This window comes from Oratosquilla oratoria, chromosome 17 (genome assembly GCF_046742065.1).
Source record: "Oratosquilla oratoria isolate Oo_2021 chromosome 17, ASM4674206v1, whole genome shotgun sequence".
In the NCBI taxonomy this organism is placed as follows: Eukaryota; Metazoa; Arthropoda; class Malacostraca; order Stomatopoda; family Squillidae; genus Oratosquilla; species Oratosquilla oratoria.
This window is the reverse complement of record NC_134793.1, coordinates 27,231,981-27,246,980: the sequence shown is the minus strand read 5'-3', so window position 1 is coordinate 27,246,980 and position 15,000 is coordinate 27,231,981. Positions and strand designations below refer to the sequence as shown.

The 15,000-nt window shown below is 42.2% G+C and overlaps 1 protein-coding gene across 1 annotated transcript in view; it reads right to left on the bottom strand.

Annotated features, from left to right (window-relative positions):
- The window catches only part of LOC143034551 (thromboxane-A synthase-like), a 71,859-nt gene that overhangs the window by 52,580 nt on the left and 4,279 nt on the right, over positions 1-15,000 (bottom strand). The window contains exons 2-4 of the mRNA XM_076200759.1: positions 6,000-6,105; positions 5,551-5,606; positions 4,467-4,563 (exon numbers count right to left, since the gene is read on the bottom strand). Coding sequence (XP_076056874.1) covers positions 4,467-4,563; positions 5,551-5,606; positions 6,000-6,105 — 259 coding nt within the window. The remainder of the gene's footprint in view (positions 1-4,466; positions 4,564-5,550; positions 5,607-5,999; positions 6,106-15,000) is intronic.

The window sequence follows — 15,000 nt, the reverse complement described above, 5'->3', positions numbered from 1 at the left end:
ATAGCTGGAAGCCGTAATCATGTATGGCAGCAAGAGCCACGGCGGATGTGTGTGCTGGTGTAACATACGGGTGTAAGTTACTGGACTAGGTGACGTAGGGAGAGATTGACACTACTTTGACTTATGCGCTTTATTCTGGTGGATACTTGTGCGTCGGCCTAAGGACTGACGTGGCGTGGTCCCCACGTGGGGGACTGACCGCGAAGGCCTAGCGACGAGCTGCAGTACAGAGGTAGAATGACTAAATTGTCCGGGTATGAATACAGTATGAAAATCTGGATGACTGCCCGCCCCGCTCGGGGCAGGCGGTATATATACCCAGGCCTGAGCTGACGCCTTGGCCAGGCGCGACCTAATTGGGGTGACACATCCTAGCCTTCGAGCGTTGAGTCAGATCAGACTACCATACAACTTTACATGCATCGACTTGCACCTACAAGCATACTTGTGGGGTAAATGTACACCACACTGGCGCATTGTCCTGTTGGAAGAGCACCCCTAATAACAAATTTGCACGCTGTTTTTTTCTCTCTCTCGCAGTTGTCTTATTAAGTTGTCATAGTATGGTCCAGTAATGGATTGTTCCTTTGTCAGATAATCCACCAGTAGCCTCACAATTAAAAAAAAAAAAAAAAAAAAAAAAAAAAAAAAAAAAAAAAAAAAAAAAAAAAAAAAAAAAAAAAAAAAAAAAAAAAAAAATGGAAGCCATCAAATTCCCTGCAGAGATCACCGACTTTGCCTTCTTTAAAGCTGGAGATACATGATGCTTCCATTGTTTTGATTGTTCTTTCAACTCAGGCTGGAAGTGGTGAACCCAAGTCTCATTCATGGTCACAAATCGCCGGATAACGCTCTGTGGATCAGCATAAAAAATGGTAAGATTGTTCTTTGATATGTTGCATCGCAGCCCCTTCTGTTTAGGCTCAAGAAGTTTTGGAACCCATCAAGCTTGTATACACCACATTAACCACATCACCACATACCAGACATCCGCTCCGGCCGACACTACGGCGCCAGCCGAATCAGCAATTTAGCTCAGCGCACGGAAGCGGACTGACACACAGACACACGAACGCACGCCATAGATGCAGTCAATCGCCAACCCGGATTAACACACGGGAACACAATACTGTTCAACCCTTTCCCCCTGGATATATTATGTATGTAGTATATTATATAGGTAGTAATTATGAACCAAGAACAAACTTGTAAAGGGCCAAACAGCCTTACTAAAAATCTTGACAAGGTGACTGCGAGCACCTCAAAATTCAGCAGACTCAGCATTTCCGGAAACAAAACGGGAGTGCACGGCTCCAGGAGCGGTCGGTGTGTGACTTGCCCGAGTGAGCAATTGTGTACAGTGTGTGACGTGGCCTTGTGACTAATTGTGTACAGTGTTTAACCAGATTGCCTCAATTTTTAATAAATAAGAAGAAAACTCCCGTTTTGGAGTTTATCTCACCCGCATTAAGTCCTCCTTATGTAACCCCCAACCCAAAAAGGTTACAAGCTGAGACCTTCGTCATTTCAAGATGGTTGTGGATAACTGCATGAACACGTTCCTGGAAGATGCCCAACTCTGTCGCAATAAAACGTTCAGTCTAACGCCGATCTGTGAGCAACATGTCCTGGATTTTGTCGATTATTTCTTGAGTGGTGACAGTGGCAGGGCTTACTTGACGAGGGTCATCTTCCAGGCTGTCCCTGTCCCGTTTGAAATCAGCTGCCCATTTCTATCCATGCTGTATGAAGGGGCTTTGTCTCGTAGAGTAGCCATCATACATATTCTGATAAAACGAAATGTCCGATGTTACGCGAGTTGAATTTCCCGCCTACTATAGTTTAATATCTCGCCGCCAGAGAGCGGGAGAGACGCTCTGACTCCCGCGCTCCCGCTCTCTGCCTCTTGTCCTCAGTATGAAGCCAGCCTTCACAGCGTGTACAACTCATAAACAATTTTATTAAAGTTTTGTGTTACATAAATTCGTGTACTATGGCACCCAAGCGTCCTGGTACCCCAAAGGAGAGTGCAGCAAAGAGGTCAAGAAAACTTGTGACCACAGAAAAGAAGTTATTAGTTTTGGATCGTTATGATCGGGGTGAAAGAACTTCTGTTATTGTTCATGTTACTGGACTGAATGAGAGCACTTTGTGGACCATCAGGGCGAATGCTGACAAGGTCAGAGCCAGTTCTGTTGCTGGTACATCAGCCTCCTGTTCACAATGTTCCCGAGCAAGATCCATGGAGATGGAGAGGATGGAGAAGTTATTGGCACAATGGATCCAAAACCAAAACAAGCATAATGTCCCTATCAGCATGGCCATCATACAAGCTAAAACTCTAAGTCTCTACCAGGATATGCAAGACGAGAATGATGAAGACAAAGACAAAGCCAAGACCTTCAATGCCAGTTCTGGGTGGTTCTCCAGGTTCAAGAAACGATATGGCATCTACAATCTCAAAATGACTTGGGAAACTGCATCTGCCGATGTGGAAGCAGCCAAAACGTATCCGGCTACCCTCAAGACCATCATTGAGGAAGGTGGCTACACTTCCAAGCAGATTTTTAATATAGATGAGACAGGTCTATACTGGAAAAAACTGCCTAACCGGACATATAGCTCGGTTGAGGAGACGATTGCACCTGGATTTAAGGCCTCCAAGGACCGTCTTACGCTCTTGTTCGGTGCCAATGCAGAGGGAGACTGCAAGCTGAAACCTGCCCTTGTCTACCACTCGGAAAATCCACGAGCATTGAAGGTGTGTGTATGGATGTTGATTATTAGTCATGAAAGCTTTGAATTTTTGTACCCAGATTGTAAACGCTCGTTTTTTCGTGCACCAAAACAAAAAAGAAAATCGTGTCACCAACTCACAATTTACGGCACACTAAAATAATTTTGTTTGTTCTTGTGTCTTCACAGGGCTACGTCAAGACCTTCCTACCCTGCTACTGGTATTCCAACAAAAAAGGGATAGATGATGGGGAGCATATTCAAGGACTACTTTAGGAAACTGGAGAAGAGATTCCATTCAAGATTCTCCTGATCTTGGATAATGCTCCCAGCAATCCCCCGTCAATAGAAAATTTCTCCAACAACATCCAGCTCGCTTTCTTGCCGCCAAACACCACTTCCATTCTGCAGCCATGTGACCAAGGAAATTTTCAAGTCGTATTATCTACGTTCGACCCTGACTGACATGGATGAGAGGACACAAAAAGACAAGATGACCGTGCAGGAATATTGAAAGCAGTTTATCATCAAAGATGTTCTCCGCTTCATTAAAGAACCTTGGGAGAAAGTGCCAAGGAAATGCCTAAACGGGGTTTGGAAACATCTGTGTCCTCAGTTGGTGTACGATTTCGTCGGCTTTGACATCCAAGAAAATGCCTCTAAAGCTAACAAGGAAAGTCTTGACAAGGCCAGGGAAGCCGGGTTTGACCAACTTGAGCAGAAGGACATTGATGAACTGCTAGAATCACACACAGTGGAGCTGACTAACGAAGAACTGTTAGAGATGGAGACCATACAGAATGCAGAGTTGGAGGCAGCTGCTTCTCGGCCTATATCAGAAACCCCAGAACCCGAGAGAGTCTTGACCAAAAGTGATCTCGAAAAAGCACTCTCGTTTGTACGAGAAGGATTGGATATCTTGGAAGCCAAAGATCCGAATATTAACAGAAGTGCAACAGTGGCCAGAAAAGTTATGTCGGAGCTGAACTGTTACAAAGTGATGTTAGATCAAAAGAAGAAAAAGACGACGCAGACGAAACTCCATTTCTTAAAAAAAAAAAAAAAAAAAACAGTCAAGGAAGAGACGGCAGGGCGGAGCGAAGAGGGAGAGGGATGGTGAGGAGGCAGGGCGAGGCGAGGAGGGAAAGCAGAGTGAGGAGGCAGAGCGGGGTGAGGAAGGAGAGGGGAGTGAGGTTGGGGACGGGAGCACGGCAAGCGACAGTGATGGTAGTGATGCGTCATAATGTTTACATGCATAAAAAATGTTATTTTACCGCACAATAAATACCAATATAGTAAGAATGTGTGTTTTTATTGTTTCTGTAACCTTCAAATTTATTAATAGTGTGTTTGTTTAGGATTTTTAGTAATAAAATCCCAAAATAGACGGACTTTCCCGTTGTCCAGGAACGTAACCCCCACTATTACCATTATTTCTTATGGAGAAATTATGTTCCGTTAACACGATTTCCATTAACACGACATCTCCAGGAACGTAACCCTCGCGTTAACGGGGAGTTGACTGTATATACATATATACATATATATATATATATATATATATATATATATATATGTATGTGTGTGTGTGTGTGTGTGTGTGTGTGTGTGTGTGTGTGTGTGTGTGTGTGTGTGTGTGTGTGTGTGTGTGTGTGTACGTATATGTGTGTGTGTGAGCGTACGCGCGGACGCACAACTCGCGTACTCACCCTAAACCAAATTCAACTCACAGATCTATTGATGAACTTGTTGGCGTCCTTGATGAGCACCTGCTTCAAGACGTCCAGGTCAGCAATGATGATGCGTAGGCTCCGACCGTAGTAGTACCTGCAAGCGGACCACACAAATCTTCAGTGAGACCTCGCCAAGCACGACTTAACAGCTGTACTGGGTCCTGGCGTACCCTGGTCATACCCTTCACATACAATGTAAATGATAGTGACAGAAATATCCAGGATTGATGCTTAGATACCCTAACAAACTGTTCCATTTCTACAGTGACCTATCTTAAGAAGCCGAGGGAGCTGTAGCGGACTCACGCTTGAACGACCTCTAGACACCACGTTCAAACACCCCGTGGTCTATACTACAATCACCAGGAGGCTGCTATCTATGCACAAAAAGGACCACAACTCTGATAAGAATTGGCCCTGTTCACACTACTGGTTTGGACCGTAGTGGTTTAATGTAACCATACCTATAACACCACACATTGCAACAACACCTATGGAAAACTACACCACTACATACATACGAACAAACACACACGACCCTAAGCTCTTCCTTCACGTGACCAAACCCTGAAATACCCCTGATTCCTAAGAACACCTTTTACTCATACACATTATATTGCGTAATTTAGATTAATAACCATAATAATTAAATAACCAGAAATAACTATACATCCTTATAATGACAATTATTGTAATATAAATTAATACCCAAAACTTGAATCACCAAAATAAAATGTAAAGTATTTATAACATGCTAGCTCCCCAAAACACCCTTGTCGACATTTTTGTCACTTTCTACCAGGAGAGCGAGAAGCTGGCAGTCTTTAGGTGGAAAGCAGACCGGGAAGGTCTGCAATTGTAATCTGGGTTAATAGACATTTGTTAAGAGGTCTTGGCTCTTTGATTTATCCACCTAAGGATGGTACATTTAATTACAGTGTACGAGTAAGTCAATGGAAGCGTTTACACACACACGAGCGCATTTTTTGCGTAAATATGCGGTATCGCCGCGGTTTCCGCGCTGTTCAAACCGCTAGTGTGAACAGGGTTACCCTGGATACGTGGCAGTCACCGTACTTACCCTATAATCTTGCCAATCTGCGTAATCCATTCATGTTTGACTTCGATCGATTGTTTCTGAAAAAAAAAAAAAAATAGATTCCATACTCCTTCAATGTGTCATCGATTCCTACATTATGACTAATTAATCCAGACATTTTTAGCTCAAGGATCATCCTTTAGTTTAATAGAAGTAATTCTAAGAATAAAGATTAATTAATAAGAGTCCAACAGTTCTAGGAAAAGTTAGACTTGGCACTCTTGTATGTAAAGGGTGCAAGCCCCCTGAACCACGGTTGATGGATGACGGTTCGAATCCTGCTAAGAAACCCAACATGTAGGGGGGCAGCAAAAGAAATAATATTGATTACCTTCTGAATAATGCCAGAGGCTTGGTCCAGTTCGAGAGTTCCCTGGTCCAGTTCGAGAGTTCCCTGTAAGCCCTCGAGGGATGGATAGGTTCATACTTACGGTTTCAGGCCTGAAGTAGACTTGGTGGTAGTGTCCGAAGAACCAGTGAACCGGGGGCGTCCTGTAGCCGAGGTTCTGCAGCGTGTGGAAGTACTGTTGCCGTTCCCTTCAGGTCGAATGAGGAAAAAAATGCACTCAATCATGAAGAGTAAATGTGCATCTTACTATAGAAGATGGCATTTGAAAAAATAATTTTCAAGACAGTGCTGAACAAAGCTTATGATTCAAAACCGTTTATGGAAAATGTGTGGTTGCAGTTATCGTCATTACTTCGAGCTTCTTACAGGAGTAAATCTGAATTCATGAACCACCGCTGGACGCTTAACCTCATCAACACCCTCATCACCCCCACCCGAAGGTGCAGCTCCAAAGGTCTGTCACTCAGTCCTAGAACTGAACCTTGACCTCACAAAAATCAAGGATATCACATTGCAAAGCTCTACAAGATGAAAAATATATACAAACATATAAATTCCCATGTCTGATGTACACATTTATTTATTTATTTATTTAATTTTATTAACTTATTATTATTATCATTATTATTATTTTTTTACCTACAAAATGGATTTTCGTCGGTGATTACCAGCGTCACCATTCTTGAGCACAATATCGCGCCGTGGTAATAGTGAGCTTTCGGAAGGGTAGTAGAGAGGAGGGACATGGGAAGCCAGAAGTGACCAGCATTCCTTATGAGATCAGTTTTCAATTATAAAATAATCATGTATAACTCTGGTTACTAAAATACTGAATGCATACAGCTTATGCAGATAGTATCCCATAAAGAGGCTGTCGTAATCTTTGTTTATGTAGTATGATATACTAGCGATTTCATAAGCGTCTCTTACATTAATCACCGGCGTGGTGGAACTTCAATTTTAAAACATATGCATGGAGTTTTAATGTTTATCATTCAGCTTCAACTCTTCATTATTTCTAATGACAAATTGCAATTATGCTGCAAAAGGAAATTAAGGCGGAAATATTATGAGTTATTGACTCTCCTGGTGACTTTATCACAAAGGATTATTTCAATGGGAATTGAAAGTCCGTGTGAGTTTACTTTACCATAGCAAATTCAATTTTAACTCATGCTTAGCGCAATGGACTTCTTCGCCCATAATCAAAACTGGTATCATAACGGACAATATCGCGCGGAAGAGGTGGTCATTTTTATATGGAGCATTCTCCTCTTGGGCGTCGTTCCCCTCACACGTCGATGCCATTCACTAGGGTTTCCTCAGGCAAACCCCCAAGAAGACACCCTTCCCATCCCAACCAACTTTAGGCAGGATCAGTCAACTTGACACAAACCAAAGTTCTGTGGGGGTCACCTTCGTTTCCTCCTTTTAGATTTGTCTCTTGTGAAGGTTACCCTTGTGAGTGGGATCTCCCTTTAAGAAGCTCGTCATATGTCCATATAACAGGAGTTGACGCCCACGAACTATGTTGGTAAATGGGCTTTACCAACTCACATGATGTATCCGCTGGTTTGGCATAAAGTCATACCAGTGGTACCCCATGGTACTCCAAAGCTATTTAATACCATAAATGTCGAGACACCTATTCAAATCAGTATTCAGTCTCCATGTCTCACAGACGTACAGCAAGACAGGAAAAACGAACGACTTGAAGATTCGGAGCTCGGTCCTCTTGAATCGACAACGCTTTTCTGATTGAAAGAGAGAAGCAACTGCTGATAACTGTTAGGAAAAGCACCATATGATGACGACGGCTTCATCGATACAACGCTTCCTTCGTTGGAACATTATCAGAGAAAATAAAAACAGCGTTCACAACGACACTACCACCAAAGCATGCGTGACATACACAAATAGCAATGACCATCTAATAGACTAGAGTTGATTATCTCACACCCCAATAAAATTTTATTCAAATGGCTGATCAGGTGATCTAACACAAATTATCAAAATAATGGCATGTTCAACAGTGTAACCCTCTCTCAGCAATCCATTTCCTTCATTAAGGCGTTATCGCACTGGGCTATTGTTCCTCCGACCATTGGAGTAGATTTGAAAGCCACAGTTTCTACGACCAGTTAACTGAAATATTCAATAAATCGGTAGACACTGGTTTTGTGCCAACTGCTTGGAGGCAGGCAAACGTTGTTCCTGTTTTAAGAAGGGAAATATATCGTCTATATGCAACTATAGGCCAATCAGTTTGACATCGGTTATAGGAAAAATGCTTGAATCAATAATAGTAAATAGACTCAGCACATCGAAGGACATAATTTAATTCGTGATTCACATTAAAGTATATAAAGCGTCAGATAACAATGATAATTACGATGTTATTTACCTTGACTTTAGCAAAGCGTTCGACAAGGTGCCACACCAGAGACAACTAAATAAAATCAAAGCTCATGGCATAGGAGGAAGTGTTAGAATGGATTAGAGCTTGTATTAGTAACAGAAAATTGCGGGTCACCATAAATGGAATAAAATCTAGGTGGGGCAATGTTACTAGCGGGGTCCCCAGGGCTCGGTTTTGGGTCCCTTGTTGACATGTACATAAACGACTTAGACGACGGGATAAATAGTGATGTTAGTAAGTTTGCGGACGACACTAAAATAGGACGCCTAATTAGGTCAGGAGACGACGCAGAGATTCTGCAGGATGATCTTAATAAATTGTTAACATGGTCGGTGAAATGGCAAATGAACTTCAATATCTCTAAGTGTAGCGTGTTAAACGTAGGGCTACACAACCCCGAAAATAGATACAGCTTAGATAACACGCTTTTAGAAAAATCTGAGTGCGAGAGGGACTTGGGAGTTCTGGTGAGTCCGGACCTTAAAACCAGGAAGCAGTGCATTAGCGCCAGAAATAAAGCTAACAGTGCATTAGGTTTCATTGCTAGGACGGTAATGAATAGAAGTGCAGAGGTAATTATTAAACTCTATCTAGCGATAGTTAGACCCATCCTTGACTATGCGGTACAGTTTTGGTCTCCGTCCTACAGAATGGACATAAATTCACTAGAATCAGTACAGAGAAGAATGACCAAAATGATACATGGACTCAGAAATTTGGCTTACGAAGAGAGGCTTAGGCATGGTCTAACGGTTCGACAGACACGTGTTTAATGTGATGTGTGAACGTGTGAAGGGGGAATTTGGGGTTTAACCAACGTGTTTGACAACCAAATACCCCGTTCACACATCACTTTAAACACGTGTCTGTCGAACCGCGTTCGACGAACCGTTAGACCGTATAAACACCCTCTTACACTCTCTGGAAAGACGCAGAGTGTGGGTTGATCTAATAGAAGTGTTCAAGTGGATCAAAGGTTTTAACAAGGGTGATGCAAACAAGGTCATCATAATAAAACAACAGGGCAGGACTCGCAGTAATGGGTATAAACTGGACAAATTTAGATTTAAGAAGGAAATAGGCAAGAATTGGTTTACTAATAGGGTGGTCGATGAATGGAATAAACTTAGTAACCATGTAGTAAGCGCTGAAACTATCAGTTGTTTTAAAAAACGATTAGACAACTTTATGGATGGGGATGACAGGTGGTGATGGATACGGAGCTGCCTAGTGTAGGCCTTATGGTCTCTTGCAGTCTCCTTTATTCTTACGTTCTTATGTTCTTATATGCAGGACGAAAATAATCTTCTTCCAGCATATTGAAAGACATTCTATGAACATTGTTGAGGAAACAAAATCGATTACCAAAGTAATTTTACGGCGGAAAAGGTTCTGGAGGTGGGTGGTATCGCCGATTAATTGGAGGTTGGAGGAAGAACAGCCCATTGCCTTCACGTAGAGTCTTGATAGACCCACCATAATCACATTCCACCCGTATGAGTGCTCAGGCATTTGCTTTTACATGTACTTGTGTCTATTATTTGTGTGTGTATGCAGATTTGTACGCGCATGTGCATGTTTGTGTATACGTGGCTATATGTGTTTATGTTTATATACATGCGTGCATGTGTTTACTCTCTGGGTATGTATGTATGTATGTATATATGTATGTATGTATGTATGTATTGTGATGGCCCACCATCCTCCATGTATATAAAAATATCTGTATCTGTGTTATCCTGTACTTGTTAGGTAATTACGTATGTACGGTAAAAACTGCTTGTATACTTTATGGGATCTACTCTCTCTAGGCCGACAGACGTGAACTGGTTATGTCCGGCTCATCCTTCGCCTTCCTCCCGTCCTCGCCAACTGTATATATAATGCATCGGCCGGCTCCTAGCGAGGACTATTTCGCTGGCGAGCGGCGCGTAACTTAATCTCTCCCATATTGCTTTTGCTCTAGTACCGTGGCGTCACCACGTAATCTATATTCTCATGACTTGGTTTTCGGTGGAGGAATTAATTGTCAATTGATTAATTTTGTTGTTGTAAAGTTCTTATATTTGTTTTGTTGGCTTTTTGTTATACATTAAATTAGTTATTTATGTTAACTTCCGTTTGGATTTGCCTTACCCACATCAAGGCCACTAAGTACGAACCCCTCCTAGACATATTTCCATATCTCCTTGCGGAAGGCATAACATATAATGGGGGCCCGTCCGGGATCCTCTTACCCGAACAAAAACTAAGAAGGTGTGAGATATACGAGCGAAACGTAATACATAAGTTACACTTGCATTCCCACAACCATCGAAATTGTCCATCTGTCCGGTAAACTTGCAACTCAGTACCCCAGTACAGTAATTCAGTTAATCGTAAATACGCCATTGCACATGACCACGTTAAACTCTTGCAGCTGTATATTTCGTAAGAGTACTGAAGTAGGATCCGTTTAGGATACGTGTGGTAACGTTAATTCTATCCTACTTACGGCATGTAGTTTTGGTTAATGTATTCTGTCCCAAAGATTTATAATATTCGTGGGAGTCGAGTATTATAATTCTACTTGTATCTCTTGTCCGGTATACCACGTAAGCGAACCAAGCGTTCTACCTTGCTGAGTAGCAACTGTTAGCGAGTAAAAATTTCGCGATGTCAGAACTGAATATCGAAAACTTTGTTGAGAACCCCTCGGTGGAAGAACTGATAATTCAGAACCCAAATAAAGAATGTCTGAAAGAAATAGCAACAAGATGGGAATTAACGTATCCAGCGAACATTAGTAGAACTGAATTAGTTCAACTAATATTGAGTCACATAGATCAGTTGAAGAAAACGGAAGACGAAGACGGAGAATTTGAACGCTTAGAACAAATAGTTGCAGCCAAATTAGACATTAGCCCTACGAAAGAGACTCAATTAGACCCTCTAGAGTATCAGATACTTGAAAGGAAGCTGAAGCATGAACTGCAAATTAAGGAACTCGAAGTGCAGCATGATAAAGAACAAAAAAGAGAGCAAAGACAACAAGAACTTGAATTCAAACGACTCGAACTATCGACCCCAAGTCAACAAGTGGTTTCAAATTCAAGTAAGTTAGATATTTTGCAGTACACCAAACTTATTCCCTCTTTCTCAGACGAGAATCCAACCTTATTTTTTCGAGAATTTGAAGATGTAAGTAAACATTTTGCAATTCCCCAAGCAGATTGGATATGGTTAATTAAACCAAAGTTGTCCACAAAAGCGTTACAAGTATGTAACAATCTGGAAAATAACACTGATTACGAAACGGTCAAACAGACAATTCTTTCCGCTTATGAAATTTCCACCGAAGGTTATCGACAAGCCTTTCGAAATTCAAACAAACTTAGCCATCAGACATACATGGAATTCGCGTCAGACAAACTACGAGCGTTAAGAAAGTGGATTAAATCGGCATCAGCCGATAATCTTGAGAAAGTAGTGAACTTGATCGCGTTAGAGGAATTCGTGCGTAAAATTCCTCACTACTTGAAAATTCACATTGTTGACAAGGAGGAATTTGACCTTATGAAAGCAGCCAAATTGACTGATACCCTCTCATTGATTCACAAAAATGTTGGAAAGGACAGTAACCGCCAACAACCTCATGTAAAACCAACTAGTGGTAGTAAAGATGGGAAAATTGATAGCCCTAGTTTCCCTGTTTGTTTCTTCTGTAAGAAACCAGGACATGTAATTGCAAATTGCCCAGACCCAAAATGTAAAGTAGCTCAAAAGAATATAAAATCTGTAGCTTCCTTTAACCATTCTACTGCCAATTCTGTAGATCCTTTTCAGCCCTTCCGTTCAACGGGAACAGTATCACTTGGTACAGACCACGTACAACACAACATCCGAATAGTACGGGACACAGGAGCAGCACAGTCCCTGCTACTTCAGTCAGCACTGCCGGGAGTCCAACGTAATTATACAGGAGAACGTGTATACTTGCAGGACTTCCACAATCCCTTCTCAGTACCTCTGGCAAAGGTGCACCTGAACTGTGGACTCATCAAGGATACTGTCTCCGTAGGAGTAAGTGAAACGGCAACCCTACCTGTTCCTGAAGCAGATTTTATATTAGGTAACGATCTAGCAGAACTAGTACATCCTCCTTTAATTGTTTCTAATTCTCCCCTACCATATAACCCAACTTCTACCATAGAGCAAACCCAACCCAACCTATTTCCAACCTGTGCTATCACACGATCCCAAGCGCCAGCTAACCAACCAACTCTTACCTCTCCAACCACCCCAACCACCCCGCTTACACTACCCTCCGAGCTGAGCATCAAAGAGGCTCAACAGAACGACCCTTCACTAGTTCCCTTGTTCAATAAAACCATTCCCAAGGAGGATATCCTACATACTCCTTCCTTTTATTTGCACGAAGAAATACTCATGAGATTGTATAAACCTCGTCACCTTCTGGTGATGATACCTGGGCAGAATGTCACTAAATTGTTTTACCTGATAACTTGAGGACTCAGGTAATGGAGATTACTCATGCAGGACTCTCAGGACATTTAGGTATTAAGAAAACTTATTTACGACTCTTGTCAGAATTCTTTTGGCCTGGCATGAAAGCAGAGGTAAGTAGATTCGTTAAATGTTGCCACACTTGCCAAATAGTAGGCAAGTCAAACGAGTCTATTCCTCCGTATCCCCTTCAACCCATTAAAGTACCTAGTGAACCATTTCAGAAACTAGTGATTGACATAGTAGGCCCGTTGCCTAAAACCAAGAAGGGTAACCAGTACATTTTAACAGTTCTTTGTCCCACTACCAGGTACCCTGAAGCTTTTCCTTTAAAGAATATTTCTGCTAAGAGTGTAATTAAGTGTTTAACTCACATGTTTACTTCCTTTGGTATTCCTCAGGAAATACAGTCAGATAGAGGTTCTAATTTCACTAGCAAACTCTTTACCCAAGTCCTCAAGGAATTAAATGTTAAACAGTCTCTGTCTACAGCGTACCACCCCGCCAGTCAGGGAGTTCTAGAACGATGTCATCAAACGTTAAAGAATATGATACGTAAATTCTGTTACGAGGAAGACCGTGACTGGGATGAGGGATTGCCTTTCCTCCTCTTTACGCTCCGTGAAACACCATCCGAAGCTCTGGGTGTTTCTCCCTTTGAATTGTTATATGGAAGGAAGGTAAGGGGACCCCTCAAAGTAATCAAGGACCATATCATATCTTCTTCTACCTCACCTTTACAGTCTGTTAACCAGTATATTGTTTCCCTTAAGGATAACCTAGCCAGAATTCATTCCTTTGCCTTGAAGAACCTTGAACATGCACAAAGTATAATGAAGGTTAATTTTGATCAGAAATCTCGTACGAGAGAATTCAAGGAGGGAGATATGGTTCTTGCATACATTCCTATCTCTGGACAGCCTCTTCAAGCTAAATACCATGGTCCTTATAAAATTCAGAAAAAGATGTCAGAATATAATTACGTACTAGAAACCCCTGACAGACGTAAAACTACTCAACTTGTTCATGTTAACTTGCTTAAGCCATACCTTGCCAAAATACCACTAGACAGTTCAGTCAAACCATTGCTTTCGCTAAATCATGGTCCCAGTAAAATACCTATGTCAACCGACCGTCCACGAGTCCACGAACCGACGTTGCCACATTTCGATCCTCCCACAGTCGGCAACAACAGCGACATCTTGAACAACCTACTTTCGTACCTTAACCACTTGAATCCTGATCAAGCTAAGAATATTTCTGAAATTATTTCTAGTCACAGATCCTTGTTCCGAGATAACCCTGACCGTTGTAACCTGACGTCCCATGAGATTCAACTATATCCAGGAACTTCTAGCTACCAGCACCCGTACCGACTGTGCACGGACTACCGCCGGGTGAATGCAGTTCTGCGTTCACCTAACTTTGACGTCCCCTTCGTTCTCGAGACGGACGCAAGTGATCAAGCCGTCGGAGCTGTTCTACTCCAAGAACATGATGGGATATTGCATCCTGTCGCGTACCACTCAGCTCAACTAGATAAACACCAAAGGCAGTATTCGACCACCGAGAAGGAGCTACTGTCTATCATCTCTGCCCTGCGGAAGTTCGAATGCTACGTAACACCCAGCTCGACCCCTTTACGGATATTCACGGACCACAATCCGTTAATATTCCTTGAACGGAACAAGAACAATAATAGGAGGCTATTACGTTGGTCCTTGTTCCTCCAACAATACCTCCTCGATATAAAATTTATCAAGGGTTCTGAAAACCTCCTTGCTGATGCCCTTAGCCGTCCTGATTAGAACTCCCAACTCGTCTGTTCTCCTGAGTTGATGAGTTCTAGGGGGGGTGTGTGATGGCCCACCATCCTCCATGTATATAAAATTATCTGTATCTGTGTTATCCTGTACTTGTTAGGTAATTACGTATGTACGGTAAAAACTGCTTGTATACTTTATGGGATCTACTCTCTCTAGGCCGACAGACGTGAACTGGTTATGTCCGGCTCATCCTTCGCCTTCCTCCCGTCCTCGCCAACTGTATATATAATGCATCTGCCGGCTCCTAGAGCAGACTATTTCGCTGGCGAGCGGCGCGTAACTTAACCTCTCCCATATCGCTTTTGCTCTAGTACCGTGGCGTATCCACGTAA